Raw genomic sequence first — 17,663 nt, 5'->3', positions numbered from 1 at the left:
CAGCCCAAGATCCAGGGATCCTTAACAAACAGTTGCAAGGTCTGCAAGGGAACCTGCTTGGCTCTTCCACAGAAGAGAACTTGAAATGTTTTGGGCAGTGATGAGTCTTGGTCAAGGACTAAGCAGAAACTCAATGAGACAGCAATTCATATAGATTACAACAAAATACACATGCCATTCCATCCATAATTTTCAGGGAAAAAAAGTGAAGTTACCCTAATTTTTAATGCAAACTGGGAACTTGCAATTCCCATTAGAGCCAGTAGATTCTCCACTCTTTCTGATAATGTGTTCAAAATTAAATCCCTGAAATCTCTTGCCTAAGCGGCATTAATCATGTTAGATCTTAGCCATCAATCATCAATTGGTTTTTATGAATGATTAGGTAAACAAAATAGAACAGAATGTCTTAGAGTTGCTGGTACAGACTGTGGGCTAAAAACACATACTCTCCCCATCTCCTCTTTGGCTACAAGGGAGTAATATTGGTGAATATCACAAGGTGGGATATGATTTGCTAACAGTACCTGTCCATATTTTATATTAAGCACCTGTTAGTATTTAAATATCTCATTTCAAAGTATCCAAAACTTTGTCCAAGTTAGATCTCAGACATATTTCACAGACATGGAGAAACTGAAGGAAATAGCATTAAATGGGCAACCCCCAAAACATTGGCAAGTACAATGATGTACAAAATGCCAAAAAAATTGCTTATCTTGTTCCAGGATCTGCTCATATGCTAGCCTCCATCTGGGTTCCTGATATTTTTTCAACTCCCATACCTTCAGAAGGTGTACAAAGAAGATCTTTACATAATGAAGTGGTTTTTATAGCAAGCTAAAACCATGCTGAGGAGATTAAATGTTGAAAGCTATTTTTAGCCAAACTAATGGTATCAATTTCAATAATAACATAAAGCTGCAGGTGTCTCCTAAAGTAAGAAGTAAGACGATGGAACACCTAACACGACAACAGGCTACTGACTACAGAAAAGTAGCAGTTCCAAATTACATTAAATCAGGCAATTCTGCCCAACACTCCCCCTGGTGGTTTTGCCCACAGAGATGAGCATGAAGTCGCACACACGCAAAATCCTCCAGCCTAGTGACTAAACGTCCCGTTAATAGGATTAAGTCCCTTCTCATCAGATAAGTAGAACATGGCAAAATCCCTGACACTCCCAGAAATAAGTTCAGAACACAGCCCAGCCCCTTCCTGAAGCAGGGAGCAATTTTGCAGAAGAGGTGCAAAATATTAATGGTAAATATACTTTTTTACTTTTCTTTGGTTGTATGTTTGTATTTCTTTGCAGTTAATTGGTCTTTTGCTGTAAATGTGAAGGTACAATATGCAAGTAACTGTAGAAGCAAATCCAGGCTATAAACAAATCTAGGCTTTTAATTTACATATGCTCTTGTGGCTGATAATTGCATCTCCAAGAAGGCTATATTGGCTAACTACAAGGCATCTGAATACTGTGTTCACTTAATCAGATGAGAACCATAAAGTGAAGTTGCACGGTTTCTGAAAAATGAACCTTTTGGCTCTGCTCTTAGGAGGGAAATAAAGCAAATGGCATTTCTTTCCCTTATTTTGGAGGTATTTCTTTCATTTGCTGATCTGTTTGTTTGCAAAATGGATCTAATTGCTGATTTTTTGGCACACCTATTGTGGAGTCTCTTGTATTAAGTCTTATTCTGAAGGACACTGAAAGGAATTGCATGTTTACAAGAAAGGGAACAACATTCCAGAAACTTCCCTCTTTAAAACTGGCAATAATGTTTAGCATGGATGTATTTAAAATATGAACTAAGGACATGATATGAGATCAGCAATTGGTGTGTTTCACAAAGTAGAAAAGGGACAGACTGAACAGCATAAGCTTTTGATTTTATATATACATGTCCTGATTCTGTTAACCACTGTGCAAACTCAGTGGAACTCATCTAATTAAGCTAAATAGATAATTACAAAGGAGGTCAAGCTTCTCACTCATGTATTTTCACCAAGAGTAGCACCTAGGCGCATGCTATACATATCAGAAACCATTGTTAGAGACAAAATTAATGGGATCTCGTGAGATACGTAGTATGATAGTTAGCATTTATATTACTGAGTATACCTAGACATCTGAGCTTCCTGACAATGTTTACATGTAACTGCACCGAACTTTTCCTTGAACAGAAAGAACATGAAGTCCTCCTGGATATTTCTGACCCATGTGCTGTGTCTGAGTGGCCACCAGTGCGCACCGACGAAGCAGGAGGAGATGAATCTCCGGGACAACCTCAAGCGTACGTAAGCTTTTCCTGCCAGGGTGGGCTGGAAGGCCCCGGGCCCAGGGGTCTCCAGCTGGGTAGGGCATCTTGACTTCCACACTCACTGCCATCAACAAGTTCCACTTGCATGTCTTGAGCTTAGAAACCAGAGTAAAGTCGATTGCATACCTACACACACAGAATAGGAAGATAAGAACAAGCAGGATGAGAAAGCAAAGGGATTAACAGATAAGCATCACCTGCCAAAAGAAAAAAGTATTTACAGGATTTTTATAGGTTATTTGGTTCCTTGTAGATCATCAGAATAGAAACCAAACCCAAAATTCAGTTCAACAGATTTTGAACTATTTTGTTTGTTCAAATGATCTTTGAAAATATTTCCTCTACACTTACATACTTCACTGAAAAAGGTGGTTTTTACAAACAACTGAAAAAAATTACTTAATTTAGAAAATAGCAGCTATGCTGCCACACATACATACACACACACACACACACACATACACACACACACACACACACACACACACTTCTAAGTATGGATTTATTTTGTGGAGAGAAAAAGGATCAGCCATTAAACAATCCTGTGCTTCAGTCTATGTTGACAGGATTTCTGTAATAAACAAACAAAAAGTTAGGGGTGAGGAAGAAAGATATAAAGGAAGAAGTGATCAATGTGTTTTTGGCAGTCTCAAGGTGATATGGTTTTGCTTGTTTTCTATAGTTTCAGCGATAGTCAGGGTATTTCTACAAAGAAAACAAATATAGATACAAATACAGACAGGCAATCATGCAGAGCTTCAGGGTGCAACACATGGGCCAGCCCAGGTTTTCACCAAAACTCTATGCTCATTACTTCACAGGAAGTTTAGGAATTGTATTTTTATGAAACAGGTTGAAGGCATTTGTATTCTAAATTTCAAAATGTAGAGGGAAGCTGTCACAGGCTTCTACAAAATCAAAGATAAATATACAGGTTATGTTGTTAGAAAACTGATGACTGATCCTTGGAGATATTCAAAACCCAGGGCGATGTCCTGTGCAACCTGATGCAGTTGACCATGCTTTGAGTGAGGGGAGGGGAGCAGACTCAATGATCTCCAAAGGTACCAGCCCCAATTGTTCTGGGATTCAGTATTCAGCAGTGGGACAGTTGAATATATCTTTTGAGTTACATACAGCTGATCCTTGCAAAAGCTCTGGGCCAGATTCTTCTCTGATGGAAATTGTCTTGGCTGAGCGTCACCCAGCATTCGCTATCTCAGATTTGGCTCTGCCACTGTAGGGAAACACAGAGCTATTTCATTCTCCATCATCAGTGCATGACAATTTGCAATAGTGTTAAAATCTGATTAAGTCACTGTATAATTTGGCTTTTTTTAGAATTATCTGAAGTTGGAGAGAAGTATGTAGATGAAGAGGTAAAGAAAGCTTTGATTGGTATTAAGCAGATGAAAATTATGATGGAAAGAAATGAAGATAAGCACATAGATCTGATGAAAACCTTGAAGAAGAGCAGTGAAGAAAAACAGGTAACATAAATGCATTTGTGGGGGTTTTATGTTTATTCTGGGAAGAATGTAAACCAAACTCTATGTACAAAACAAGCAGTGTATATCTTTTCATGCAGTCACAGGATTGAGGCACAATCTGCTTTTGCCCCTTTGTCTCACTAGCAGAGGAAAATTGCACATACTGCTTGTTTCTAAAAACCCCTTCTTCACTGAATTCACACCAAGGCAACTGCAGGCCACTGTAGAACAGTGTTCTGTGCAGAAGGTCCAGCAGCTCTGCCCTCCATGTCTCTATACTCCTGGGGCCACAAGAGGTTCTCCAGCTTGCTTTGCAAACTTCAGACCTGCAGGAGAGTATCAAAGCCACAAATGATAATGTGCTCTAAAGAAAGTACAGTGAATCAGGGAAATTTCCAATGTCTTAGTGCAATGCCTAGGCTCAGAGCCATGTGCTCAGATGATCTGAAGAAATAGAGGTTTACTCTATATTTAAAAAACATAAATATCCTAACTTTGTTTCAACAAAGTTGAAGGAAAATTCCCTCCTGGCCCAACATCTGGTAGTTAAACTAAAAAAGTACCTGATAGCTTTCTGACATCTTAAGGAACACCAGTGCACTCCCACAGTCAACACTCTTGTTAGATCTTACTGGATGATTTCATTTACACAGGACTCAAATCCACAGTGAGAGTTCATAAAACACTGAATAAATGTATTAGAAAGATCAGAAAATAACTGAACATAGATTATGAAAACTGCCGTTATTTTCTCCATCAAGCACATTCTGACGGAAGTTTTCTTTTATGTGAGTCTCTTCCCTATTGGAATGCTGACAAAAAGGAATAAGCCCCATCAATTAAAAGGTTTCTGTCATACTTAGAGATAACTTGGAACATTGTTTGGAAACAAAAACTATTGAAATATGTTGCAACTGGAGAGAGAAAATAATGATGTGTAATCCACTTTATTAATTTTGAATAGAAAGAAATTTTCGCTTTCCATTGTCAAGTCTATTCCAAAAATGCTGCTTCTGATCTGCTCAGCTTCATGCCCTAACTGATGAAGCAAATAGAAACAGCATTGTGAAATGCATTTTGTTGCCCTTCAGTATGGAAGGAGTGCCTCACACTTCCACAAGAGCAGGAAAAAATCCACTTACTACAGCCTTTTGATTAGTACACTCACAAACAGCAGAGATGCTACACTTTTAAATATTTCTGCATTAGACAGACTTTATGGCAAGGACCTACCCTCATGAAATATCAATCCCTTAAAGGTAGAGAAAGGCAACAGAAAAGGACTATTTGTGGGACAGATGAATACTGTTCAGATGATATGGAGCAAAAATAACACGAGTTGAACACATGACCATGGGGGAGGCTGAATTCTTATACAGAATGATGTGTGAGTTTTTTTCTTAACATCAAAAATCCTGGTAGTCTGTAGTGATCCATTTGTTTCTGTAGGCTGTGTGCCCTGAGAGAACAACATCAGAAAAATCCTATAAAGAAAAGGTTTTCAATTTTCAGTTCCCTCCATATGTGATTGAAGCTGAGAAGGCAACCTAGTCTAGTGGTTAGGGATTAGCAAAAAAAGGAGCCATAAATAGGCAAAATGAGTGATGAACACTGGGTTAGGTACTTAGAATGCTAATCTGAAAATTGCCCTCAACTGAATCTTTTTCCTTACTTAGCAAGCCTTGCGACTCATGGATGAAGTAAAGGCAAGACTGGAAGAAGAGGAAAGACAATGTCAAGTATCCTTGAAAAATCTATGGGATGAATGTGAATCATGTTTAGAAAGTACCTGCATGAGATATTATACAACTTGCAAACATGGTGTGTCAACCTTTAAGAGAAAGGTAGGAGGAAACTTTGCATCTGGAGAACACTCTTGAGTTCATCCAAAGAGACAGCACATCTTATTTTCTCAATACTTAGGTCTGCCAGTTATATCAGCTTACTAAAATTAATTTCATTTGGAGAGTCAGGAAATATGAAGTTATATGGTAGAGATTACATGTGATTATGGTCATAGAATGCTGAGCCAAAATGAGTTCAGTTGCACCCTGGCAAGATTCCATGGAAACTGATGACTCCCCTGGCTCCAACAGACTCATTCCAGATATAAAATGTTTTCTCTCACAGTGGGACTTGCACTAAGATGCTCGATAACTGTTTGTGAAAAATATCACATAGATTCTTTATGGTCTGTCTGAAAATCAGCAAAGTTAAAAGTGTAGATGTAGTTAGCAAAATTACATGGGGGAAAAAAAATCACCTAATTATTACATCATTCTTTCCTATATTTATCTTAAATAAATTCCTTAAGTAACAAACAAAACTTTAAAAGGCTTAACCTCTTATAATAAAGGAATCTGTCAACAAAGGAGATTCCCCTAATTCTACTAGAAAGAAAATCTGGTTTCCTGTCTGGGCCCTTTATTACTACAAAATTTAACAATTGTAATCACATTTCTTTGTTTGGGCATATGTTTTAAGTGCAACAAACTTCTGAAGCAAAACTGTAATTGCTGCTACTAAAATGTCAGCCAGATTCTCTTGCTTTCACCCCTCCCATGCACTGAAAAATACAATAACTTAAACATTAAATGTGGTGTTTCAGGCAGGGTTTAGAGCACAGGTGTTTAATATTTGTGCATATTCTTAAAATAATTCAGGTTAAAATGTGGGAGATATTAAATTTAAAACTATTTGTGATACTTTTAGCTTTTTAGGTATCACTCATGGGTAGCTCATATAAATGTTTTGGATTTTCAAGAGTCTGTAGATGCTGCAATTACTGCAGTAAAAGTTATATACTGCATTGTCCCCATCTTTGACCCTCTTGGTAATGTCCCCCATCAGTTATTTGGTTTACTTGAAGCACTCAAAGTAAGGGCTGTGTTATGACCAAAGTTATCAAAAAAAAAAAAAAAAAAAAAAAAGAAAGAAAAGAAAAGATGATAGCTGTAGCTGAGGACACACAGACAGCAGGAGCAATGCTGGCTTAGGCTGCTCCTGCAGTGCTGTTTCACACTTCACCTACCCTCTAAGCTGCACTAGTGGTCAGATCAAGCTGATTATTTGTTTTTTGTTTTTGTGTTTTTTTTAAATTAATATATTTAACTGTCTTTATCTATATGCATAACTGTCTATAGATATCTATCTATATCCATATATGTGTGTTTTAGCAAGGTGCTTCTTAACCCTTGCCCATTTTCTAATGCCATGGAGTGTAGCTCAAAAAGCCATTCCATTGGCTCAGGCCAAAGTAGTGCATCAGAGTGGGGAGCAGGGAACCAGTGGCCGAGACCCAGGAACTGGAATTCTGTGATAGCAGAATTGACACCTGGCCTCTTACATGATAAAACCATGGACTCAGAGCCATTGCTTTATTGATTTTTCTGGTTTCCATCCACACAAGGACATGAGGATTTGCCCAGGGGTGAGACAGGGCAGGCTTTTTACAAATCAAGGTGAGAACAATCACCTTCTGCTCGCTACACTGCACATAAGCAGACAGAAATGCATCTCACATCTTTACAACATAAAGTCCAAGCTGTCTGTTGGAAGAAACTCAAATGCTGACAATAACTTTGAGCCCCCACAGATTAAAGGGCAACTGGCAGGATTTTTACTCCAGATCTGATTTGGAACTAATGATTTAGATTGAACACACTTCTCCTCTTTGGGGTCTAGTGTCTTAAATTATTTCAGAGAATATGCTGTGTTGGCAGGTATTAAGAGGGCATTGTTTCTTTGAGTATTTGAAAGACAAAAATTAGAGACACTTACCTGAGAGATGAGAAATTGATAACTTGTCTGCCTCCTCATCTCTCTCCTTCTTATACACAGGTTGAAGATTTTTTGAGGAAAATACCTCCACTCATATTTACTTTTCATGAGGAGCAAGGAAGAGACATCCAGAATAATGAAAAGCCTGAGAAAGAGGATACCCAGCTAGTAAAGATGGAAGATTTATTTAGCCAGCTATTATCCGATGTGGGCTCAATATTTGACAGAAGTTTCATTTTTTTCAAGCACATGCAAAAAGAATTTGACCAGTCTTTTCAGACTTATTTCATGTCTGACCTGGAGCTGAGTGAGTCCCCCAGTATGCCAGCTTTACCTGAGGTCCCCACCAGAACTGAAGGCTCCCAGAGAGGCTGGGGCATGCCTGGCTTCTTACAGATAGTTTTTGATTTCAGTAGGACAGTGTTCGAAGGTGTCAGCGAGGTGATCACCGACGTGTTTGATGAATACAGAGATTACAGAAGAGATGTGCCAGAACAAATCAAAGGCAAGTGTTAGAAGATGAAAATTGACTGCACTGTCAATGACATCAACTCCCTTGGGATGGCTAAACTACAGCGAATCATGCAGTTTCCAGTATGAGTGTGAGATACATAAGGAAACTCTGGAGGCTATGGGTCAAGGATAGCTATCAGATAAATGAACAAATAGAAGTCACCTAGAAATCTCAGAGAAATGTTGCAGGGGGACTTAGGGGTCCTATGCAGCCTGATTTTCATGGCAATTCTCAAAGCATTTGCAGGAGCTCCTCAGGAGCATTTAAATTCAGGGTGGATGCAGGTTTTCATAAGGCTGACTGACAGATTTAATCTCAGCATTTGTCAAGATATGATTTGTATAATCTCTTATTGACTTGGTCACCAATTCCAAAAAATTAGGGTAATTCTGTGAGATGTCAAGGCATATCCCTGCCCTTTCCAAATGATGCTAACTTCAGCTTGACAGCTGCAAGTGCTGTTTCAGGCTACAGCAGCAATGTAATCTGACAATCAAATACCAGCTAATCAAAGACCAGCCATCAGGTTTTCCAGTGACCAGAAAATTCTGGGCATACCATTGGTGATGACACTCAGTGAAGGAAAAGGATCATGGCTGACTTTTAGAATACAAATAAGCCTCATATTTGACAATTGCAAACAGGACAAATAGATGCTGGTCCTTGTCTACAGGGAAATCAAAGTGAGCACATGCCATAACTCTGAGTGGCAGGTGACATAGACATTACATGATCATCAGGAAATACAAAGTTAAGTGACTCTTGAACATTGTTTTTAAATTTAATGTTAAATTTAAATTTTTCTCTATATCATAAGCCCTGCTACCTCAGAAACAGTCTTGGTACTGTGTTCTCATGTAACTGTATGTGATTATGAAACATCTTGACTTCTAAGGGTCAAAAAGATCTTACCAGAACTCACATGTTGTAGAAATAATGTGTAATAGTATTAGCAATTTTTGGTTATGTTTGAGGAATACACTCCTAAGTCTTTATAAAGGAATATACTAAAGCATGAATTCCCTGAAAGAAAATATTATTTGAATCTTCTCTTGACTTCTACTTTTTAATAATTTATTCCTTTTCCTTTTTTTGGGGCGGAGGGGAAGTGGAGGGGTAGGGAAGGGGATTTATGCAAAATACTTTGGGTTAAGGACAAGAAATTATATTCTAGCACTCAGGCTCGGTAATGAATGCATACTTATAAAGACACTAAGTTTAACAGCAGTCTAAAAATGTTATGACTTCATTCTAGATCCTGAAAGAAGTGGCATGTTTTCAAAAATTGTGTCAGGGCGCCAGAGACTTCAGTGCAGGGAGCTCCGGGAGAACTCCTCTGGATGCCCGCAGTTTCATGAGAGATGCCAGAAATGTCAAGACAATCTTTTGCATGGTAAATAACTATTTTCCTTTTTTTTTCTTTCTGTAATGCATTGATTACTGGTTTATAGATTTTGAGGTTTTAATTTTCTACTGGAATTAACATTTAACATAGTCACTGAGTTTATACTGTAACCACGGCTACAGTAACCATTCCTCCTCATTCCAGATGATTTAATTAGCTTTCCCCACTGTCTCCACAGAGTGTCAGTATAGCTCAGTTCTTAACATACCGCTGGTGATCCAGAGACGTCCCACAGCCTGTAACAAAGTATATCAGTATTTCGTTAGAGCTGCAATCCTGCAGAGAAGCAAGACGTCAGGCAGCAGTCTATCCTGCCTGGGTGCAGCAGTGCTGAGCAGAAAGTGAGGAGAAGCTCAAACTCCTGACAGTCGCTTCTCCTGCTGACAAGCAGGTGTAACCTCAGGTATCATTCAGCTCCTCGCAATGAAAGCAAGTGCTGAAGAGCCTGTAATTACTTTTTGTTGAACCCTGTCTGCAGCTAGAACTGACATGAAGGACAAAAAGGGGACTTCATGGCAGTATATAAGGAGATGGCAGAGCTCTGTCGGCACCATCCATGGGCACCTGAAATACCTTCAGACTGATCCCCTAGAACTGCCAGTCAGGACTCCCACTGCAGCATAACATACCTGTCTTTCCAGAATTATTTTGATCTTAAAATCTAAGAGCATTTAAGCATTAAACCTAATGCTTAAACGTAAATGTCTTCAGAATATTTCCAGTGGGGCAAACATTAATGAACAATGAAACACTTTTAAAAGAATATCTGACCACTTATCTTTTTATCTACACCCATGTATTAAAGATACCAGTTTGTTACTGTACCATCAGCTTGAAGGTGCCCCTTGATAATCCAATTTGACAGAACAGAAACTGAATTTTTACAGAGAAATTATTGCATAGAAAATTTTCTTGTTTAAATCCATATTTTAGTAAAGAAAATACCAGCAATCTTCAGTTCTGAATTTGTGGCAGACGGTGCTAGTGTACTATCTAGCTATTGTAAGATAAATATTAGGTCTTAACACTCAACAAGAATACAGGCTTTCTTGTTATAACCTCTATCATAGAATCATATAATAATTTTGGGGTTAAAGGGACCTTGGTCTAGATGACCAACCCCCCAGAAATCAGCAGGGACATCTTCATCTAGATCATGTTGCTCAGAGCCCCACACAATCTGACCTTGAATGTTTCTAGGGATGGGACATCCACCTGCTCTCTGGGCAATTTGTTCCAGTGTTTCCCCACACTTATTGTAAGAACTTCTTGCTTACATATCATTTAAATCCACCCTCTTTCAATTCAAAATGATTACCTCTTGTCCCCATCATTCTTACAGGCACCCATCAGTAGCTGATGGTCACAGATTTTATTCAAAGGCCACAATAAGTGTCCCCAGAGTCTTCTCTTCTCCAGGCTGAATAACGCCAGCTCTCTCGGCCTATCCTAACAAATAGGAGAGGTGCTCCCAGCCTCTAACAGTTTTCGTGGCTCTCCTCTGGACTTGCTCCAACAGGTCCATGCCATTCTGTGCTGAGGAGTTGTTGTGGTTTGACAATGGCCCAATGCCAGGCATCCACGAGAGTCGCTCGCTCACCCTCCCCTGCCATGGATGGGCAAAGGAGGAAAAAGAAAATTAATGAAGGTTTCATGAGTGAGATAAGGACTGGGAGAAATATTTAAAGGCCAAAAAAGGCTCAAATTTTGTTGCAAAGTGAAATTTATTACTAACAGAATCAGAGGAGGGTAATGAGAAGTAAAATAAGCCCTTAAAACATCTCCCCCCAGCCCCTCCCTCCTTTCCACCAACAGTGCAGGCCATGGGGGTTTGGCTAGTTCATCACTGAGATTTTCCTTCTGCTCTGGGAGAGGAGTCCTTCCCCTGTGAGGCCGTGGAGTCCCTCCCATGGCAGACAGTTCTCCATTAAATTCTCTGGTGTGGGTCCACTCTCATGAGCAGCAGCCATACTGCGCCTGCTGCAGTGTGAACTCCTCCCATGGGCAGACAATCCTCCCAAAACTGCTGTGGCATGGCTCTCTTCCCACGGGGTGCAGTCCTCCAAGGACAGGCTGCTCCAGACTGGGAGCAGGGGCCTTCTCTCTCCACCAGGTCTCCCACTGGATCACAGCCTCCTCCAGGGATCCACCTGCTCCAGCATGGGCACCTCCCCCATGGGCTCTGGGTGGATCTCTGCATCCCCCATGGATCCCCACGGGCTGTGGGTGGATCTCTACATCCCCCATGGATCCCCATGGGCTGTGGGTGGATCTCTGCATCCCCCATGGATCCTCATGGGCTGTGGATGGATCTCTGCATCCCCCATGGATCCCCATGGGCTGTGGATGGATCTCTGTATCCCCCATGGATCCCCATGGGCTGTGGATGGATCTCTGCATCCCCCATGGATCCCCATGGGCTGTGGGTGGATCTCTGCATCCCCCATGGATCCCCATGGGCTGTGGGTGGATCTCTGTATCCCCTGTGGATCCCCATGGGCTGAGGGTGGATCTCTGTATCCCCCGTGGATCCCCATGGGCTGTGGGAGGATCTCTGCATCCCCCATGGATCCCCATGGGCTGTGGGTGGATCTCTGTATCCCCCGTGGATCCCCAAGGGCTGAGGGTGGATCTCTGCATCCCCCATGGATCCCCATGGGCTGTGGGAGGATCTCTGCATCCCCCATGGATCCCCAAGGCTGCAGGGGCGCAGCTGCTTACCTTGGTCTCACCACAGCCTGCAAAGGAATCTCAGTTCCAGCGCCTGGAGCACCTCCTCCCCCTCCTTCTCCACCGACCTGGGTGTCTCCATGTTGTTTCCTTCACATGTTCTCACCTCCTCCTCTTCTCTGACTAGAAGGAAAATCCCGTGACTTTGTTTTTATTTTCTTCTTAAATATGTCATCACAGAGGCATTAACAACCTCTCTTGTTGGTCCAGTTACGGCCATCTTCAGAGCCATCAACTCTGGATCTGCCAGACATGGTGGGAAGCTTCCAGCACCTTCTCACAGGAGCCATCTTTGTGGCCCCCCTGCTACCTAAAACCAGGCTGTGCCAAACCAATACAGGGATCCACACCTGGATGAAGTACTTCAGGGGTCTTATGAGAGAAGAGTAGGGGGGCAAAATCACCTCCCTCAACCCGCTGACCGTGATTCTTTTGATGCAGCCCAGGATGTGTTTGGCTTTCTGGGCTGTGAGCACACATGGCCAGTTCATATCCAGCTTCTCATCCACCAGCACCCCCCAAAGTCTTTCTTGGCAGGGCTGCTCTCAATCTGTTCATCTTCCATCATAGGAAGCCACTGACTTGTCAGGCAGGACTTGCCCTTGGTGAAGCTCTGCTGGCTGTTCCAAATCACCTCCCTATCTTCCATGAGCCTTAGCAGAGCTTCTTGAGGATCTGCTCCACAATCTTTTCAGGCACAGAGTGAGGCTGATGGAGTGGTAGTCCTCAGGGTCCTTCTTACAACCCTTTTTCAAAAAATCAGTGAAATATTTCCATTTTCCTAGTCACCAGAGACTTCACCGCTCTTCCATGACTTTTCAAATATCATGGAGAGTGGCTACATCAACCAATTCCCTCTGGACTCATCAGGTCCCACAGACTTAGATAGGTTAAGGTTCCTCATGTGGACTTAACCATCTCTTACAGTGGAAGGAACTTTGCTCCCTCAGCCCCTGCCTTGCAGTCTATATACCTGGGATAGATTCATAATGGAATGTGAGCCAATAAAAGAACCCATCACGTATAAGAAGACTATGAAGTTGCTATATGTAAAATTTACCAGATCTTATTTAGCATTAACAAAAAACCTATTGTCATGAAATATTATATAAACCTTATGTATTATATGATATAAACTTGATAAATGACTTTAATACAACAAATGGCATAATGTATTCATTTAGTCATTGAGTCTAAACTAAATCTACCATAATCAGTAAGCAAAAATTATTCTCCCTTTTTTCAGCATTATTTAAAGACCCATCCAAACCACGCCCCCTCCCTAGGCTTTTTTTACAGTTTTCATTTCATCAGACAGAAAAGATGAAGAACAAGACATAACACTGTCTTTTCTAACAGATTGCCCAAACGTTCCTGAGCTGCACATAAAGTTTGATGAAGCCTTTAAGCTGGTTAATCTCTCAGGGGAACAGTACGAGCAGATTCTCCAGGTGGTTCGGCATCACACGGAGGACACTTCCTACTTGCTGAACAAAATGAAAGAAAGGTTTGGGTGGGTATCTGAGTTATCCAACATGACCATTGGACCAGAAAACATTTTCAACGTAGTAAAGGTAAGGGTTGTCTTCTGAAGGGAGCTATTGCTGCCTTTAAACTGCATTTTGCTCATGTTTATGTTCCTGGGAGCTGTGGATGTTGATACATATGCAATGTTTGGCTTTACAACATGACTTTCCTACTCATCTTGAATTTGTGTGTGCTTGGTAATCCCTCAATGAGCTGAAACTCCTGAGATTAGAAACTATTTTCCTCTAAATCCTTTTGGTGTGATGGATGGCTGACAGGCTAACCTGAATCACTGTCTGTAAGAGTAAATTGACACTAGCAGCTTTGACTGGCCTCAGATTACCTTCACAGATAAACTGCACTGCACCGGTCACTGACACATCCACATGAGATCGATGAATGTCTAGCTGTCTGTGTCTGTACCTACATATTCCAAAGTTCAAAGAAGGCAAATGTTATACAGATTTTTGCAGTGGAAGCTGCACACGCTTGACAGCATTTGTCAATATTTCAGTAAATACATAATGATTAATTGTGTCTCACACACAAAGATACATCCAAAGTAAATTCAATCCATTTTCCTGGGCAAGGGACATATCTTTTTCTCTCTTCTAACTCAGAAATCCACTCATATATAGTGAATTACTACTATTACTACCAGAAATTTATGCAAAATGATGGTACAATCCACCAAAAAAAAAGCAAAAATAGGAACAGGAGACAGGCACATTTTCCCAACTGAGTCTGAGATATCTGTTCTCGGAAAATAAAGCTATAGAACTAAGTCTGATTTAGAAAAACACACAGGAATGAATAAATTCAATCATACAAATGTTGTATTGAACTTAGTGGGACAGCTCAGAAGTTTTCATTAGGAGAACAGAAGCTCTTTATAGATGTAGCTCATGATATAAATATTAACATGCAGTTCTTTAATATGGTCTTGGCAGTGCCATGTCAGCTCTTTCCACCACCTACATAAATTCAGACACCCACTGTCTTTTCAGAAGAAAGCAATTTAAAGAAAGTAGGCAAGTCTAAAATATTCCCCTATTTAATTTTCCCCTGTTAAAGAGAGTGGGAACAGCAGGTATAAACAAAACTGAAAGCACACAGCAGTTTGTGGTGTCTAAAGCACCGATCTCTTCTAGGTGGTACCTGGGGATCCCTCCAGTAAAGATGAAACTGTGGTAGATGTGAATGTTCTGACTTCACCTACTTTCACCATTAAAGTTCCTCCCAACTTAGATCCCAAGAGTCCTGAGTTCATCGAATACATAGCTGGGAAAGCACTCCAATTGTATAAGCAGAATTTTTAAGTGGTAAGTTCATTCTTTCTGCTTTCACAGAGAACACACTTCTTCATAAGAGGTGTTTACATTGCAATAAACTTTAGTTGAAACAAGATTCATTCATGGTGTATACAAGACTGCCTTCTCAGAAAGGACACATTGAGAAAAATACAACCATTATGGAAAACACAAACAAACACTCAATGTTCTTGCCTGCAAGACACAGACACAATGATACTAAATGATTTGACTTATATATCTGTGAAACCCCCAATCTTTAAGTAACAGCTGGGATGAGGTAATGTGATAATAAATATTTCTTCACAAAAGAATTGCCTCACAACCACAGTCCAGTGTCTTGGCATTGAAAACCATGTCTTTTCTGTTCATTCATCATGAATGGACTGGAATTACCACTATTCATTATGTTTTTTGGGTTTTTTTAAAATTTTCAGTAGTGTTTGAGAGCATGCTCATATTATTTTTGATGATAAAGGAGGGCAAAGTAAGAATCACCACCAGGACTTGGAAGGGCTGTCTTGCCATAACATTCTGCATTAGCAGCACGCTGCTCAGATTAGCAGTGTTTATTAATAGAGGCTGCAGTTGAACTTGCAGGATCATGCACAGAAAGATCCTGTTCATGGGCTTCAATCCTTTTTGCAAAAAGGACACACAAGAAGTCTCTCTCCTTGTTTAAGACATTTCAAGAAGAGGAAGGAAGAACCAGGCAGAGAGGCAGGGAGGACAAATGCTTCATATTCTCTAATCCCACAGGGACTTTCCAGGAAAGATGGAATGGCTTTAGGTGGCATCACACTACTGTGAAACTTGTAAACCACTCTTCCCTGTGTTTCCCTTCCAAGGGGACTCTGGGATGCACAGCTTTAGTGGCCTCTGTTGTGAGTGAGTTGTCTCTTCCAGGGGAACTGAGCCACAAAACACATGAGACTTTCAGGCAAATCACTGCAGTGTCCCCAGATCTTCTGAGAAGGACCAGATTTGGACATAGTTTCTCTTTAGGTCATAGCTGATTTCTCCAACTGAGCAATTGAAGCATGACCTGCACACAAAGAGAAGTCTTGGGGAAAGAGCATTCAATGTTAACAAAGTAGATGAAGAAGATTTCAGCATTTTGTATTAAATCTGCTTATTCTTTTGAGGTCAGAGGCACCCTTTTTGAGCAGATGAAAGAAATCACTCCCACCAGAGAGGCTGAGGTGGGCTGCATAATTTAGACAGAATAAACTATGTACTTTGCTTAGGTAAACATTGGTGAAATTACATGTTGATATTTATAAACATCTGAAATAAATTCTCCCACACTTTCTCTACAATTTTTCTTCAAAATTCTCTGTAATTTATATGCAGTTGTAAATATAAATGATAAATACTCTTTCAGATTATGGAATACTAATCTTCAGGACCTGATGATGGCAATAATTATTTCTGTAGTTTGATGATGATTTTTAGCCTGAATCTTAGTCTGATTTTCCTGTGGGCATATCTTGTATACCCATTTAATACCTGGGAAAAGTAAGCAGTGTTGATTTCAAAATCACACCATTCAGTTTGCACAAGCCTTAGAGTACATGAAAATGTAATGGATAAAAAAGAGTTAAAACTATAAAAGAAAACTGAACAGATCTATAAGAACAGAAAGGGAGAGAAAAAGAAAAGTTTTTCTGTCTGGTTTTTATGTTATGCATGTTTCTATAGCAGGACACTGTACATTCCACATGTACTTACTTTTCTAACATATTTTTCTCCATTCAAAACCAAAATGTATAATCTTTCTTTTTTTTTTTTCCTCCTAGGAAAGAAGTGTGAATTCTTTCTTCCTGAAATAAAGTATATGCTCCTTAGTTGAACTACCCCTATGCTCAACATAGCTAAGTGTTAAATTTCTATGGTTAAAATAGTTGCATATAAATAAAATATTGCTTAGTAAATACTGTGACATATAAGCTATCAACCAAAGACTGTAGAAATCTTTAAACTCAAACTCCAAACCAAATCTATTTCAATATTAGTTTATATAAATAAAATGTTATTTATGTTGCCAGTAAGGTAATCTTTGATAACAAGCTATGGCTCTGGTTATGCAAAGATTTAAGGACATAATCAACTGTAAGCATGTAAGTAATTTCTATTTGTATACTTACATTCAAGCACATTCTCAAGCCTTTTCAAGACTGATCCCTACAGATGTCGCACATTCAGCTAAGTCTGAATCAACCAGATTTCCATCTGCATGTAGCATATTATTTTGCAATGAAAATATTCAATTTTTCTTCCAGTTGCTTTTGATGCTTATTGTGTACATTAAATGACTTATCTGAATATGCACTAATGAGTAAGTCTTCTGCCTTTGGCATTTCTTACAAACAGTAGTCTGCCTCTGGAGTTTATTTCTTAATTAATTAAAAGCCTTTATCAGTAAAGAAGCTTGTTTCTCCCTAAATTATACACATCAGCTTTCAATGGTATTTGTAAATTATAATAAAGGTTAAGTACTGATACATCTCTAAGCTAAGAAGCAAAGCTCTAGGTGATTTGGTATCATTTGCCATGCAAAGCTTTTATAACCATTTTTTGCAC

At 39.9% G+C, this 17,663-nt stretch overlaps 1 protein-coding gene across 1 annotated transcript; it reads left to right on the top strand.

Annotated features, from left to right (window-relative positions):
- The first annotated feature begins 2,194 nt into the window (after positions 1–2,194).
- On the top strand, positions 2,195–15,089 carry CLUL1 (clusterin like 1). Its single transcript, XM_066546378.1, has 7 exons — positions 2,195–2,297; positions 3,666–3,814; positions 5,491–5,658; positions 7,655–8,099; positions 9,364–9,501; positions 13,603–13,817; positions 14,922–15,089. The coding sequence occupies exons 1-7, from the start codon at positions 2,195–2,197 to the stop codon at positions 15,087–15,089; spliced, it is 1,386 nt and encodes a 461-aa protein (XP_066402475.1).
- The last annotated feature ends 2,574 nt before the right edge of the window (positions 15,090–17,663 follow it).

This window comes from Molothrus aeneus, chromosome 1 (assembly GCF_037042795.1).
Source record: "Molothrus aeneus isolate 106 chromosome 1, BPBGC_Maene_1.0, whole genome shotgun sequence".
Taxonomy (NCBI): domain Eukaryota; kingdom Metazoa; phylum Chordata; class Aves; order Passeriformes; family Icteridae; genus Molothrus; species Molothrus aeneus.
The sequence above is the reverse complement of the archived record's forward strand: the minus strand, read 5'-3'. Positions and strand labels throughout refer to the sequence as shown.

Coding starts and splice junctions, on each gene's coding strand:
- CLUL1 (XM_066546378.1), top strand. CDS start 2,195: ATGAAGTCCTCCTGGATATTTCTGACCCATGTGCTGTGTCTGAGTGGC. Junction 5,659..7,654: donor TGTCAACCTTTAAGAGAAAG/GTAGGAGGAAAC, acceptor TCTTATACACAG/GTTGAAGATTTTTTGAGGAA. Junction 8,100..9,363: donor TGTGCCAGAACAAATCAAAG/GCAAGTGTTAGA, acceptor ACTTCATTCTAG/ATCCTGAAAGAAGTGGCATG.